We start from the raw sequence: 12,817 nt of genomic DNA on the forward strand, positions 1-12,817 counted from the left end.
TTGCACATATGTGCAATGACAATAAAATATATTATTATTATTATTATTAATATTATCTAAAAATACAAAGTAGGTATATCCCTTTTATCTTTTTCTTTTTTTACTTTTATATATCTTCTCTCTTTTTCTCTCTTTCTTTTTCTTTGGCTTTCTTCTTACCTCTTTTTCGAGTTTTACGTTTCTAAGGGTCTCTCTTGATCACTCTTTCACGTACTTACTATTCTATCTAACTCTCTTTACTTTTCTTCTTTTTAAAGTTTAAAATATGAAATGTATCATGTTATTTTTGGCTTATATATCACTGTAATGTACACTACTTCTAATAAATTTAAAAAAAGAAATAAAAAATTATTATTATTATTATCTATCTCTCCCTCTCAACCCCATGGGAGTTTTGATCGCCGGTTACGGGAAGTTCGATCGCCCCGACTGCGGGAGAAAAGGAGAAAAAAATGATGCCTTCCATCACAGTGGGGAATGTGGTGGAGCTGCTGTGGTGGATGTTTGTGTTAAATGTTTATGTTTTTATGTAGTTGTGTGTCTTGTTGCTTTTGTAGTATGGCTGTATGGCAAATCAAATTCCTCGTATGTTGCAAAACATACTTGTCTAATAAATCACGATTACGATTATGAAGAACAGATCGACTGGGCTTGTATTCACTGGAAATTAGAAACATATAAAATTCTTAAGGGATTGGACAGGCTGGATGCAGGAAAAATGTTCCCGATGTTGGGGGAGTCCAGAACCAGGGGTCACACACAGTTTAAGAATAAGGGGTCGGCCATTTAGGACTGAGATGAGGAAAAACCTTTTCACCCAGAGAGTTGTGAATCTGTGGAATTTTCTGCCACAGAAGGCAGTGGAGGCCGATTCACTGGATGTTTTCAAGAGAGGGTTAGATAGAGCTCTTAGGGCTAACGGAATCAAGGGATATGGGAAGAAAGCAGGAACGGGGTACTGATTGTGGCTGATCAGCCATGATCATATTGATCGAAGGCTACTCCTGCACCTATTGTCTATGTTTGATCTGATACAATCAAGTCACGGATTTTACTCATTGAATGATTACGGGGGACAAAACCATCGATAAATTCGGCGACAGACGAGGGGGCCCGATCTGTGAATAAACGTTTCAACACTTACTGCCGGCAAAGTCGTTCTGAACAAGACCTCGATATCGCTCGTAATTGCACTTCCGTTCGTCATTGTCGAGTTCTGGAGAGCTGGAAACAAGAAGAGATATTCCAAACAACCTCTTTTAAACAGCGTGCCATTCGTGCCGCACTTTAGGTCGAATGTAAGTAAGTAAGTTTATTGGCCTAGTATTCACATACAAGGAATTTGCCTTGGTGCTCCGCCCACAAGTAACAACATGACACACAGTGACAGTTACGAATGACTCAGAAAACACTAAACATTAATAATAATAAAACATTCATGATAAAACACCATTGATCAAGCATGTGAACCAACAAAATACCAGATCAAAGGGAGGCTACAGATTTTTGGCTGTTGAGTAGAGCAACTACTCGTGGATAAAAACTGTTTTTATGTCTGGCTGTGGCAGCTTTGACAATCCGCAGGATGTACGGGGGAAGTATACGGGTAACGGCAAGACATATAACAGCATTGATATGCAGAGAGATCTTGCCGTACATGCGTCCATTGCTTTCTGAAAGTGGCAATACATGCAGACAACGTGCTGACGCCTGCAGCTCTGCAGGTCTGAAGAAGGGTCTCGACCCGAAACGTCCCCTATTCCTTTTTGTCCAGAGATGCTGCCTGACCCCGCTGAGTTACTCCAGTGTTTTGTGTCTATTCAAGAAGGAACTGCAGATGCTGGAAAATCGAAGGTAAGACAAAAATGCTGGAGAAACTCAGCCGGGTGCAGCAGCATCTAAGGAGTGAAGGAAATAGGCAGCGTTTCGGGCCGAAACCCAAAGGTCGATTGAAAGGGCAAGGGCATGTTGGATGGTCCATAATGTGACGGAGGGACAAGGAGGGACAAACATGACTCTAATGCGTGTAACTTCTGTAACTGTGTCGGTTCCGGAATCGTTGATGCTTCTGTGTGTACTTTGTGCATTGTATGCAAAACTGAAGTACCATTGAATGTTAGGTAGACAAAAGTGCTGGAGAAACTCAGCGGGTGAGGCAGCATCTATGGAGCGAAGGAAATAGGCCACGTTTCGGGCCGAATAGGAACTGTTTTAGGAAATAGGCAACGTTTCGGGCCGAATAGGAACTGTTTTAGGAAATAGGCAACGTTTCGGGCCGAATAGGAACTGTTTTAGGAAATAGGCAACGTTTCGGGCCGAATAGGAACTGTTTTAGGAAATAGGCAACGTTTCGGGCCGAATAGGAACTGTTTTAGGAAATAGGCAACGTTTCGGGCCGAATAGGAACTGTTTTAGGAAATAGGCAACTTTTCGGGCCAAAACCCTTTCGGGTTTCGACCCGAAACGTTGCCTATTTCCTTCGCTCCATAGATGCTGCCGCACCCGCTGAGTTTCTCCAGCAATTTTGTCTAACTTTTGTGTCAATTCGCAACTAGCATCTGTAGTATTATGTACAGTTATAGTCACCTCATGACTAGAAGGATGTGAAGGCTTTAGAGAGGGTGAAGTCGTCACCAGACGCTGCCTGGATTAGAGGGGATCAGCTACAGGAAGAGGTTGGACAGACTTGGACTGTTTTCCCTAAAGCGTGGGAGGTTATGGGGTCTATATCAGTTCAGTTCAGTTCAGATTTATTTGTCCTATAATAATAATAATGGATGGGATTTATATAGCGCCTTTCTAATACTCAAGACGCTTTACATCGCATTATTCATTCACTCCTCAGTCACACTCGGTGGTGGTAAGCTACTTCTGTAGCCACAGCTGCCCTGGGGCAGACTGACGGAAGCGTGGCTGCCAATCTGCGCCTACGGCCCCGTCCGACCACCACCAATCACTCACACACATTCACACACAGGCAAAGGTGGGTGAAGTGTCTTGCCGAAGGACACAACGACAGTATGCACTCCAAGCGGGATTCGAACCGGCTACCTTCCGGTTGCCAGCCGAACACTTAGCCCATTGTGCCATCGGTCGTCCTTAACACAGGGTCAACGCTACAATGAAATGTTTTTGACAAGACAACGGGTCACCTCAGCAATGATATGACAAATATTACATACATATAACATGAATGAGAAGCATTGACAAGGTAGACATTCAGAAATGTTTTCTCAGGTTGGAAGTGTCAAAGACTAGAGGGCACAACTGTCAGATGGTCTGGTCCTAGACTCTCCCACTAATGGAAACATCCTCTCCACATCCACTCCATCTAGTCCTTTGACTACTCTGTAAGTTTCAGTGAGGTCCCCCCCCCCTCAACCTTCTAAGCTCCAGCGAGTACAGGCCCAGCGTTGTCAAACGCTAACCTCAGACTGGGCTGGATATTCCACAAAGTCCCAGCGGGAACCATTTCATTTGCAGTAGCCGACAAAACTATTGAGCAAGAGCTGGAAGGCAGAATGAGATGGGGTGGCTTGTGTACAGCTGGCACTAACGCAACAGGCCGAATGGTTCCCTTCGGTGCCAAAAACATCTAGACCTGTATTTGTTCAGCAAACACGCCTGAACATGGTAACATTAATAGAAGGTGTGTTTGGGCTTGAAGCTATCCAGGTAAGCTTGTGCAAGTCGCCACCAGTACTGATGTGCCCATTTGCTGTCACTCCCAGAGCCCAGGTCAATGTTTGCCTTGTTATGTTTGGTAAATAATTACCATTTAAAGATGCTCCAGATAGTTCCAAGCACCTCCAACGTACTTATTTATTCAGGTTAAAAACCTCCTTTTTTCTGGAAGGTAATTACTAATCTGTAGGCAGGGCGGCACGATGGTGGAGTTGCTGCCTCAGGCCGTGAACCTGGTGAGACGCAGAAGGAGTCGGCCAGGAGTCAGCCCACAGAGCCCAGTCCCTCCACGCACTAGAGTCTCCCAACCCCTGCAGAGTGGTTACTAAGATGGCTGTTCCGTGGGCGGTTGCTGCTGGGCCCTGATCAACCCCGGCTGGGTGGCCTGGGCGAGGGTGTCTGATGTTGTGAGACCCAAAACACCCGATGACCCCCTAGGTCACATCACTGGGGATGCGTCCCAGCGCATCTAGAAGATGTATCTTTCTCACGCCAGGGAAATGAGAGAAATCAGTGTTCGTACCGCTGCTGTGTAAGCTGCCCAGGCGAGATACGAGGTGCTATACCTCTAATTTGTGTGGGAATAAATCAGGAACCTGGGGCAATGCTGAGACCTCGAACATCCCCCTGCGGCCACCAAGACTGCCGTGTAGGGGTGCAGATAGAAACATTAAAAAACAGGTGCAGGAGGAGGCCATTCGGCCCTTCGAGCCAGCATCGCCATTCAATATGATCATGGCAGTTCATCCAAAATCAGTATCCCGTTCCTGTTTTCTCCCCATATCCCTTGATTCCGTTAGCCCTAAAAGCTAAATAATGGTGGAGATGTCGCCTTACAGCACCCGAGACCTCTCTTTGATTCTGGGTGCTGTCTGTGCTGAGTTTGTACGTTATCCCAGTGACTGTGTGGGTTTTCTCCGGGTGCTCTGGTTTCCTCCCACACTCCAAAGACGCGCTGGTTTGTATGTTAACGGGCTACTGTAAAGTGGTAGACCAGTTGCCTCTCAGCTCCAGAGTCCAGGGCTTACTCCTGACCACCCCCCCCCCCCGTGCTGTCTGTGTGGAGTTTTCTCGTACTCCCCTGGGTGCTCTAGCTTCCCTCCACATCCTATTCCCCCTGTGGGTGTAACTTAAATAGGTCACTGCTGTTTGGTTCAGGTTAGAGATACAGCATGGAAACAGGCCCTTCAGCCCACCACCACTGAAATCAACCGAGCTCGATGTTATCCCACCTTCTCATCCACTCCCTACACACACTGGGCAATTTACAAAGGGGCCAATTCACCTACAAGCCCGCAGGTAGACACAAAATGCTGGAGTAACTCAGCGGGTGAACCAGCATCTGAAGGGTCTCGACCTGAAATGTCACCCATTCCTTCTCTCCATAGATGCTGCCTGTCCCGCTGAGTTACTCCAGCATTTTGTGTCTCCCTTCGATTCTATCCAGTATGTGCAGTTCCTTCTCACACAACCTACGAGCCCGCACGTCAGAAACCCACGTGGTGACAGGGAGAACGGGAAAACTCCGCACAGACAGCACCGCCTGTCAGGATCGAACCGTGAGCATATTGGGCCAAAGGGCCGGTTTCAATCTATGACTATGAATTTCATTGTGGATGATCATCCATGATCACATTGAATGGCGGTGCTGGCTCGAAGGGCCGAATGGCCTACTCCTGCACCTCGTCTATTGACTGTACCTCAGTACATGTGACCAATAAAGTCCCGTACACGGATACTCACAGTGCAGTGAGGAAAGGCGGTGTGTACTCTGGAATATAATCAAGATGTGCGCGGACATCAAATCGATCGATCATGTTATTTGTATCACCCTGCCACGGCATCCTAGAAAGATTAAAAACGCAAATATTCAGTGAAGATAAGACACAAAACGTTGGCGTAGCTCAGCGGGACAGGCAGCATCACTGGAGAAAGAATGGGAGGAGAAATAGTCACTGAGACTGCACATCTGAATGGGAGGTAGACAAAAATGCTGGAGAAACTCAGCGGGTGCGGCAGCATCTATGGAGCAAAGGAAATAGGCAACTTTTCGGCCCGATTTGCGGCAGACTGCTCGTGCCCTGCAAGCGGAAAGCACTGCGGCCAGCTGCATCGAGGTGCAGCTCGCGAGGGGGTCTAGACTCAGGCAGAAGGACTTACATATTGAGCGGGCTTTCAGCAGCAAGGGCCACAGCGGAATCCAGGTGGATTTTGGATGACCGGCCATGAACCTGCAGGAACTGCGCTGGATCTTTCTTCTGTAACACAAAGCACCATGAAGACAACGTTAACCCCACACAGCAAAGATAAATTCACCCACAATAGATGGGGGGTTTTAGACACAAAAAGCTGGCGTAACTCAGAGGGTCAGACAGCATCGCTGGTCCCAAACATGACATTGCTGTGTCCCGAACATTATGGTGCCCTGAAATGGGGGGGACTATGTATAAACACTGCTGTAATTTCTACATGGTGAAACCAAAATGTATAAAACGGCCTTTATTAAAATCTGACAATGTGCACTTTAACCACATATGATTTTTTTCTATTACAAATCTCAAATTGTGGAGTATAGAGGCAAATAATTAAATGATGGGTCTTTGCCCCAAACATTATGGAGGGCCCTGTAGCTCTTAGGGCTAAAGGAATTAAGGGATATGGGGAGAAAGCAGGAACGAGGTACTGATTTTGAGTGATCAGCCATGATCATATTAAATGGCGGTGTTGGTTCGAAGGGCTGAATGGCTATGTTTCCTACACATGAACCCATCACTAATGCACACAAAATAGAGGGGGCCCAAATCGATGCCCGAACATTCCAACAAGCTCACTATTTTTTCGTAGTACTCTCTGCGGCGCTCCGCCCTCTTCTTGTAATCCACCATCATCCCGCGCAGCTTGCGCTCGTGTTTCCGCGCTTCGTGCCACATCCTGGAACCCGGGTGAGAGGCGAGGTACTCGACAACGCAAGCCTGCAAAACAAAGGCTGCCGTTGTAGTCACAGTGAGCCGTTACAGCACGGAAACAGGCCCTTCAGCCAAAACACGTCCATGCCGACCAACATGCCCCGTCCCAGCTAGTCTCGTGGGATTGCAACCTTCACGTGGTCCGCCCTGTTTCAACGAATGCAATCAACCTGACGTGCACAATCAAATAAGATCAAATAGAAAAAGTCGTCCCACAACTTTAGGCTGTACATGCCACAGGCAAGAATAAGAAGCCAGTCTCGTTTGCCTGCGTTTGGCCCGTGATATCTCCCTTAAACCATCCTACTCATAGACCCGTTTTTCAAAATGCTGTTTATAGTGCCTGCCTCAATTACCTCCTCTGGCAGCTCGTTCCATAAACCCACCACCCAGTGAGTGAAAAAACAGCGCCACCCCAGTGCCCGGTGACCCCAACCCCCCAGACCCAGTGACCCCAAAACCCTGTTGCCCTGGTGACACTGTGATGTCACCTTTCCCCCAGTCCCAGTGACCCCCTACCCTACTTAGTGTGATTCCAGCTACTAAGGCAGATGTGTACAGCAATTCGTTCTTCCCCCGCACAATTAAAGCATGGAATAATCTTCACCCTAACATAGTTACCCAACCAGATGCAACTACATTTAAGGCAGCTATTTCTTCCCAAAAACCCTTTCTGGCTTAAGTCCTCCCTCCACCACCTCCAGTTTAAATTCCATTTGGAATATTTTGGAGGAGCAAGAAACAACCCCCCCCCCCCCTCCCCCCTAACTAGTGACCCAGTGACCCCCACAGCCCCCAGTGACATAGAAAAAATAGAAAATAGGTGCAGGAGGCCATTCGGCCCTTCGAGCCAGCACCAGACCTGGTGACCCCTGCACCCCTATTCCCAGTGACCCCCCTGTACCCCGCCCCCCCCCCCTCTCCCCCCTCCCCCTCTCTCTCTACCCCCTATACCCCAGTGACCCCCCCTCCCCCTCTCTCTACCCTCATATACCCCAGGCCCCCCATTCTCTCCCCTCAGCCCCCCCCCTCCCCCTCTCTCTCTACCCCCAGCCCCCCCCCTATACCCCAGGCCCCCCCCACAGCCCCCAGTGAACCCCCAGTGACCCCCCTGTACTCCAGGCCCCCCTCCCAGTGACCCCCACACCCCCCAGTGACCCCCCTGTACCCCGCCCCCCCCCTCCCCCTATCTCTCTACCCCCAGTGACCCCCCTATACCCCAGGCACCCCATTTTCTCCCCTCAGCCCCCCCCCCCTCCCCCTCTCTCTCTACCCCCCCCCCCCCCACAGCCCCCAGTGACCCCCACAGCCCCCCCTGTACCACAGCCCCCCCCCAGTGACCCCCAGCCCCCCCCAGTGACCCCCCTGTACACCAGTGACCCCCACAGCCCCCAGTGACCCCCCAGTGACCCCCCAAGCCCCCCAGCGCCTCCAACCTCCAACCTCACTCCGCCATCTTACTCCGGCCTCCTCCTCCTCGCCTCGCAGCGCGGCGCGCACGCGCCAAAAAACCTCCCCGGCCACTTCCGCCCCGCTGCAGCCGCCGCCGCCGCCACTTCCGCCCCGCTCCGGGCCCGCCGGGATAAAGGTTCCCCCCCCGCACAGCAGCAACCCGTCCCCAGGCGATCGGTTCCGTTCCGCGGGTTGATTACAAACCAGCCCCTGACTCTCAGTCTGAAGAAGGGTCTCCCACCCATTCCTTCTCTCCAGAGATGCTGCCTGTCCCGCTGAGTTACTCCAGCATTTTGTGTCTTTCTTCGGTGTAAACCAGCATCTGCAGTTCCTTCCTACACATCAGATTCAGATTCAGATTCAATTTTAATTGTCATTGTCAGTGTACAGTACAGAGACAACGAAATGCATTTAGCATCTCCCTGGAAGAGCGACATAGCAAATGATTTGAATAAATAATAATAAGTGATAATAAGTGTCCGGGGGGTGGGTGATTGGCAGTCACCGAGGTACACGTGGTTAATAATAGGTGTTGAAGAAGGAACTGCAGATGCTGCAAAATCGAAGGTAGACAAAAAGTGCTGGAGGAACTCAGTGGGTGCAGCAGCATCTATGGAGCGAAGGGAATAGGCAACGTTTCTGGGGCCGAAACCCTTCTTCTTAATAATATGCAACATTGTAAATCATCCCTTGTGTGTGGGATAATGTTAGTGTCTGGCATAGTCGCTGGTCGGCTGGACTCGATGGGCCGAAGGGCCTGTTTCCGCGCTTTAACTCTAAGGTCCAAAGTTGAAAGCGAAGATAAACTGAATTTACTGGAATAGGGAAGGTGACGATAGGAATAATATCTTTAAACTGGAGGTGGTGGAGGGAGGACTTAAGCCAGAAAGGGTTTTTGGGAAGAAATAGCTGCCTTAAATGTAGTTGCATCTGGTTGGGTAACTATGTTAGACTGATATCCACAGGTAGACAAAAATGCTGGAGGAACTCAGCGGGTGAGGCAGCATCTATGGAGCGAAGGAAATAGGCAACGTTTCGGATCATAGAAACATAGAAATTAGGTGCAGGAGGAGTAGGCCATTCGGCCCTTCGAGCCTGCACCGCCATTCAATATCGAGACCCTTCTTCAGACTGGAGCTCCTCTCCTTGAACAGTGTGAGTGGGTCGACCTGTCACCAAATCCCCAGCACAGAAGGAATTTCACAACAACTCAGTATGACTTAAGAATGTTTTTTTTTTTAATTTTTAATTTGTTAACCAAGATTCTGAATAAATCCAAAGATGCTTAAAACTCACATAATTGCATTCGGTTCATCTCAGTCAGTGGACAGTTTGTCCACTTAATACAGAATCAACAGACTAATCAAGGAGTTTGTACAAGTGCTTGGGGGGTGGGGGGGTTGAGGAAGCATCGCATTGACCGAGCGGGGTTCAGAATCATGCTCCTGCACCCACTGGCAGATGGCCACACCGGCTTGCCCGGACACCTGCCCTCCTCCACCGCCACAGATAGACCCAACGGGACTCTTGTGGTAATTCTAAAGATGACCCAATGCCAATTCGGTTGCATCTATCGGAATCAGTACATGTGACTTATTTTAACTAATGTTGTTGTGTTAACCAGGGCTCAGTCCGCTGCAGCGGACTGAGCCCTGGTTAACACAACAACATTAGTTAAAATAAGTTACATGTACTGATTCCGATAGATGCAACCGGATTGGCATTGAGTCATCTTTAGATGGTTGCCTCACAGCGAGGTCAATCTCACATCAATTGTCCCGAGTGTGTTTGGGCCACTGTGCTAACATTTGTGTCGTGCCAGAAAAATAAGCCAAATATTAAATTGGTTGCTGTGAAGTCACACCTCCCTCACAAGGAGGCTGTATTTCCCACTTTGTTCCCGTTCGTTTTATTCCAGACACGGGTGCTACCGACCTTCACAGTTGGAAACATTAACCAGGCCCGCACTGGGTGCAATGTGTGTTTATTCTTGGTTGGACTACTTGTTGTACCAGCAGTCAACAATGAAGAAACAAAGAACTGCAGATGCTGGTTAATATGCAAAAGGACACAGAGTGCTGGAGTAACTCAGCGGGTTGGGCAGCATCTCTGGAGAACATGGATAGATCAGGTAGTATCTCTGGAGAACATGGATGGGTCAGGCAGCATCTGTGGAGAACATGGATAGGTGACGTTCTGGTTTGGGTCTGAAGAATGGTCCCGACCAAAAAAGTCATCTATCCATGTTCTCCACAGATGCTGCCTGACCTATCCATGTTCTCCACAGATGCTGCCTGACCTATCCATGTTCTCCACAGATGCTGCCTGACCTATCCATGTTCTCCACAGATGCTGCCTGACCCGCTGAGTTACTCCAGCACTCTGTGAAACGTCACCTATCCATGTTCTCCATAGATGCTGCCTGACCCGCTGAGTTACTCCAGCACTCTGTGAAACGTCACCTATCCATGTCCTCCACAGATGCTGCCTGACCCGCTGAGCTACTCCAGCACTCTGTCCCCCTTTTGTCTTGTTAGACCAACAACCTCACCAGAGGCGGCGGCTTCTGATGTGCGACGCCAACTCCTCTCTGGGGCTTATAAATAAAAACAAACCCCCACTGACAGGAGGAAGGATTGGAGTGGGAAGAGACTGCAGATTTAAACCGAAGATAGACACAAAAAGCTGGAGTAACTCGGCGGGTCAGACCGCATCTCCGGAGAGAAGGAATGGGTGACGTTTTGGGCCAAGCCACTTCTTCAGACTGAGAGTCAGGGGAGGCATGGCACGGTAAGGTGTGCAAACGACTGCTTTGATCTGTCGCGTTCACACCTTACCCTTCCATATCTCTAGTCTCCCTCTCCCCGACACTGTCTGAAGAAGGGTCTCGACCCGAAACGTCGCCTATTCCCTTTCTCCGGAGATGCTGCCTGTCCCGCTGAGTTACTCCAGCTTCTTGTGTCTGTCTTCGAAAGGATTGGGGGCGTGGATCTAGCAGCCCCCCACCCACCCCCCGCCTGTCCAGCCTCTGGGTCCGTCGGACTAGTCCTCGAGTGTGGCAGAGAGAGAATTGGCACAACAAACTGAAACAAAATAAAACCCAAAACTACAATTATATCACCACAACAGACCCCTCAGGAGAATACATCAGGATACAAATTAAAAAAAGAATCAGACTTTAAAAGGCGCCCAGTGACACCAGTTAACACATATCTTTATACATAGTGTTATACTATATTCAGATCCGCTGCATTTCAGGGTGTGGAAGTCACAGCATCAAGATTTACATGTCCTACTGTAACTTGCATGCAGTTATGCTCAATGGTCGACCCCTAAACAATTATTGCACTTTTCAAATACAAACCCTTCTGCAGTTTAGCACTGACGGGATTGCCACACACTCCTGTGTAGTCTGTACAAGTCAGATGCATTTCCTTAGTCACTTTACACAGACTGTTTGAAAATGGGGGTGTACTTGCACAAGGTGAGCTCTCCTGTTGTTGTTTTCTGCACAATCCACTTTCAGCAGGCATGCCACTTTCATTTCACTGGACACCTCGAGTCAAGTCAAATAAAGCTGACTTGAGTCCTCTCCTCTGCCAGTCCCACCACCGTAACTGGCCATCCATGCGGGCACCTCATGTGTGAGACTGGGGAAGAGGTGAAGTTGGCGTGGGTCGTCTGCCAACCACTGCCTGTAAAGGCGCCTGCAGTCTTTTTATTAGTCAGTCTTGCTGCATTAAGGGTTCTTGTCTGAAGAAGGGTCTCGACCCTGAAACGTCGCCCATTCCCTTCTCCTCCAGAGATGCATGCTGCCTGTCCCGCTGAGTTATTCCAGCATGTTTGTGTCCATCTCTGTTCCTGCTGCAACATTGTCCACCATCGATCCCTGCAACATCTGGTCCTTTGCGGGTCTCCGGAGAGAATGCCAAGTTGGCTTTCTTCAACATTCTCCGGCCGGCAGGGCCATCATAGGGATTAGAAGTACAGCATCCTACAGCTAGCCCAGGCACAGTCGGTGGAGGCCCGCCTGAAACTGTTTAAGAAGGAACTGCAGATGCTGGAAAAGTCGAAGGTAGACAAAAAAATGCTGGAGAAACTCAGCGGGTGAGGCAGCATCTATGGAGTGAAGGAATAGGTGACGTTTCGGGTCGAGACGACCCGAAACGTCATCTATTCCTTCACTCCATAGATGCTGCCTCACCCACTGAGTTTCTCCAGCATTTTTTTGTCTATCTTCAGCTTGAAACAACACTCGGCTGACCCGAAACACCGGAGAGAAGGAACGAGTGACATTTCTAGTCCAGACCCTTCTTCAGACTGAGAAACGTCACCCATTCCTCCTCTCCAGAGATGCTGCCTGCCCCGCTGAGTTACTCCAGCATTTTGTGTCTATCATCCGTCTACACCCCCCCCCCCCCACCTCCACCCCCAGAAACAGGCACCTCGGACACTCAACACCCCTCCCTTCACCACCTCCAGTTTAAATTCCATTTGGAATATTTTGGAGGACCAAGAAACCAAGAACCACGACACCCTAGATTCACACTTTAAACCACAGGAGTGCCTGTGGATGAGTGAATGGGTCATTGAAGTCTCAATTGATCACATTGAATGGCGGTGCTGGCTCGAAGGGCCGAATGGCCTACTCCTCCTGAACCTATTCGCCATTATTGTTCTCTACAGTTAAAAAAAAAACAGGAAAACCACCAGAG

General features: G+C 49.1%; 1 protein-coding gene across 1 annotated transcript in view; it reads right to left on the reverse strand.

The window, feature by feature from the left end:
• LOC116967753 (CLK4 associating serine/arginine rich protein) overlaps positions 1-8,136 on the reverse strand; it is a 33,046-nt gene extending 24,910 nt beyond the window's left edge. Inside the window, exons 1-5 of the mRNA XM_033014361.1 lie at positions 8,112-8,136; positions 6,516-6,656; positions 5,845-5,942; positions 5,428-5,529; positions 1,145-1,224 (exon numbers count right to left, since the gene is read on the reverse strand). Of these exons, the coding sequence (XP_032870252.1) occupies positions 1,145-1,224; positions 5,428-5,529; positions 5,845-5,942; positions 6,516-6,614 (379 nt within the window). The 5' untranslated portion in view covers positions 6,615-6,656; positions 8,112-8,136. The remainder of the gene's footprint in view (positions 1-1,144; positions 1,225-5,427; positions 5,530-5,844; positions 5,943-6,515; positions 6,657-8,111) is intronic.
• Positions 8,137-12,817: the final 4,681 nt, after the last annotated feature.

This window comes from Amblyraja radiata, chromosome 41, assembly GCF_010909765.2.
Source record: "Amblyraja radiata isolate CabotCenter1 chromosome 41, sAmbRad1.1.pri, whole genome shotgun sequence".
Lineage (NCBI taxonomy): Eukaryota > Metazoa > Chordata > Chondrichthyes > Rajiformes > Rajidae > Amblyraja > Amblyraja radiata.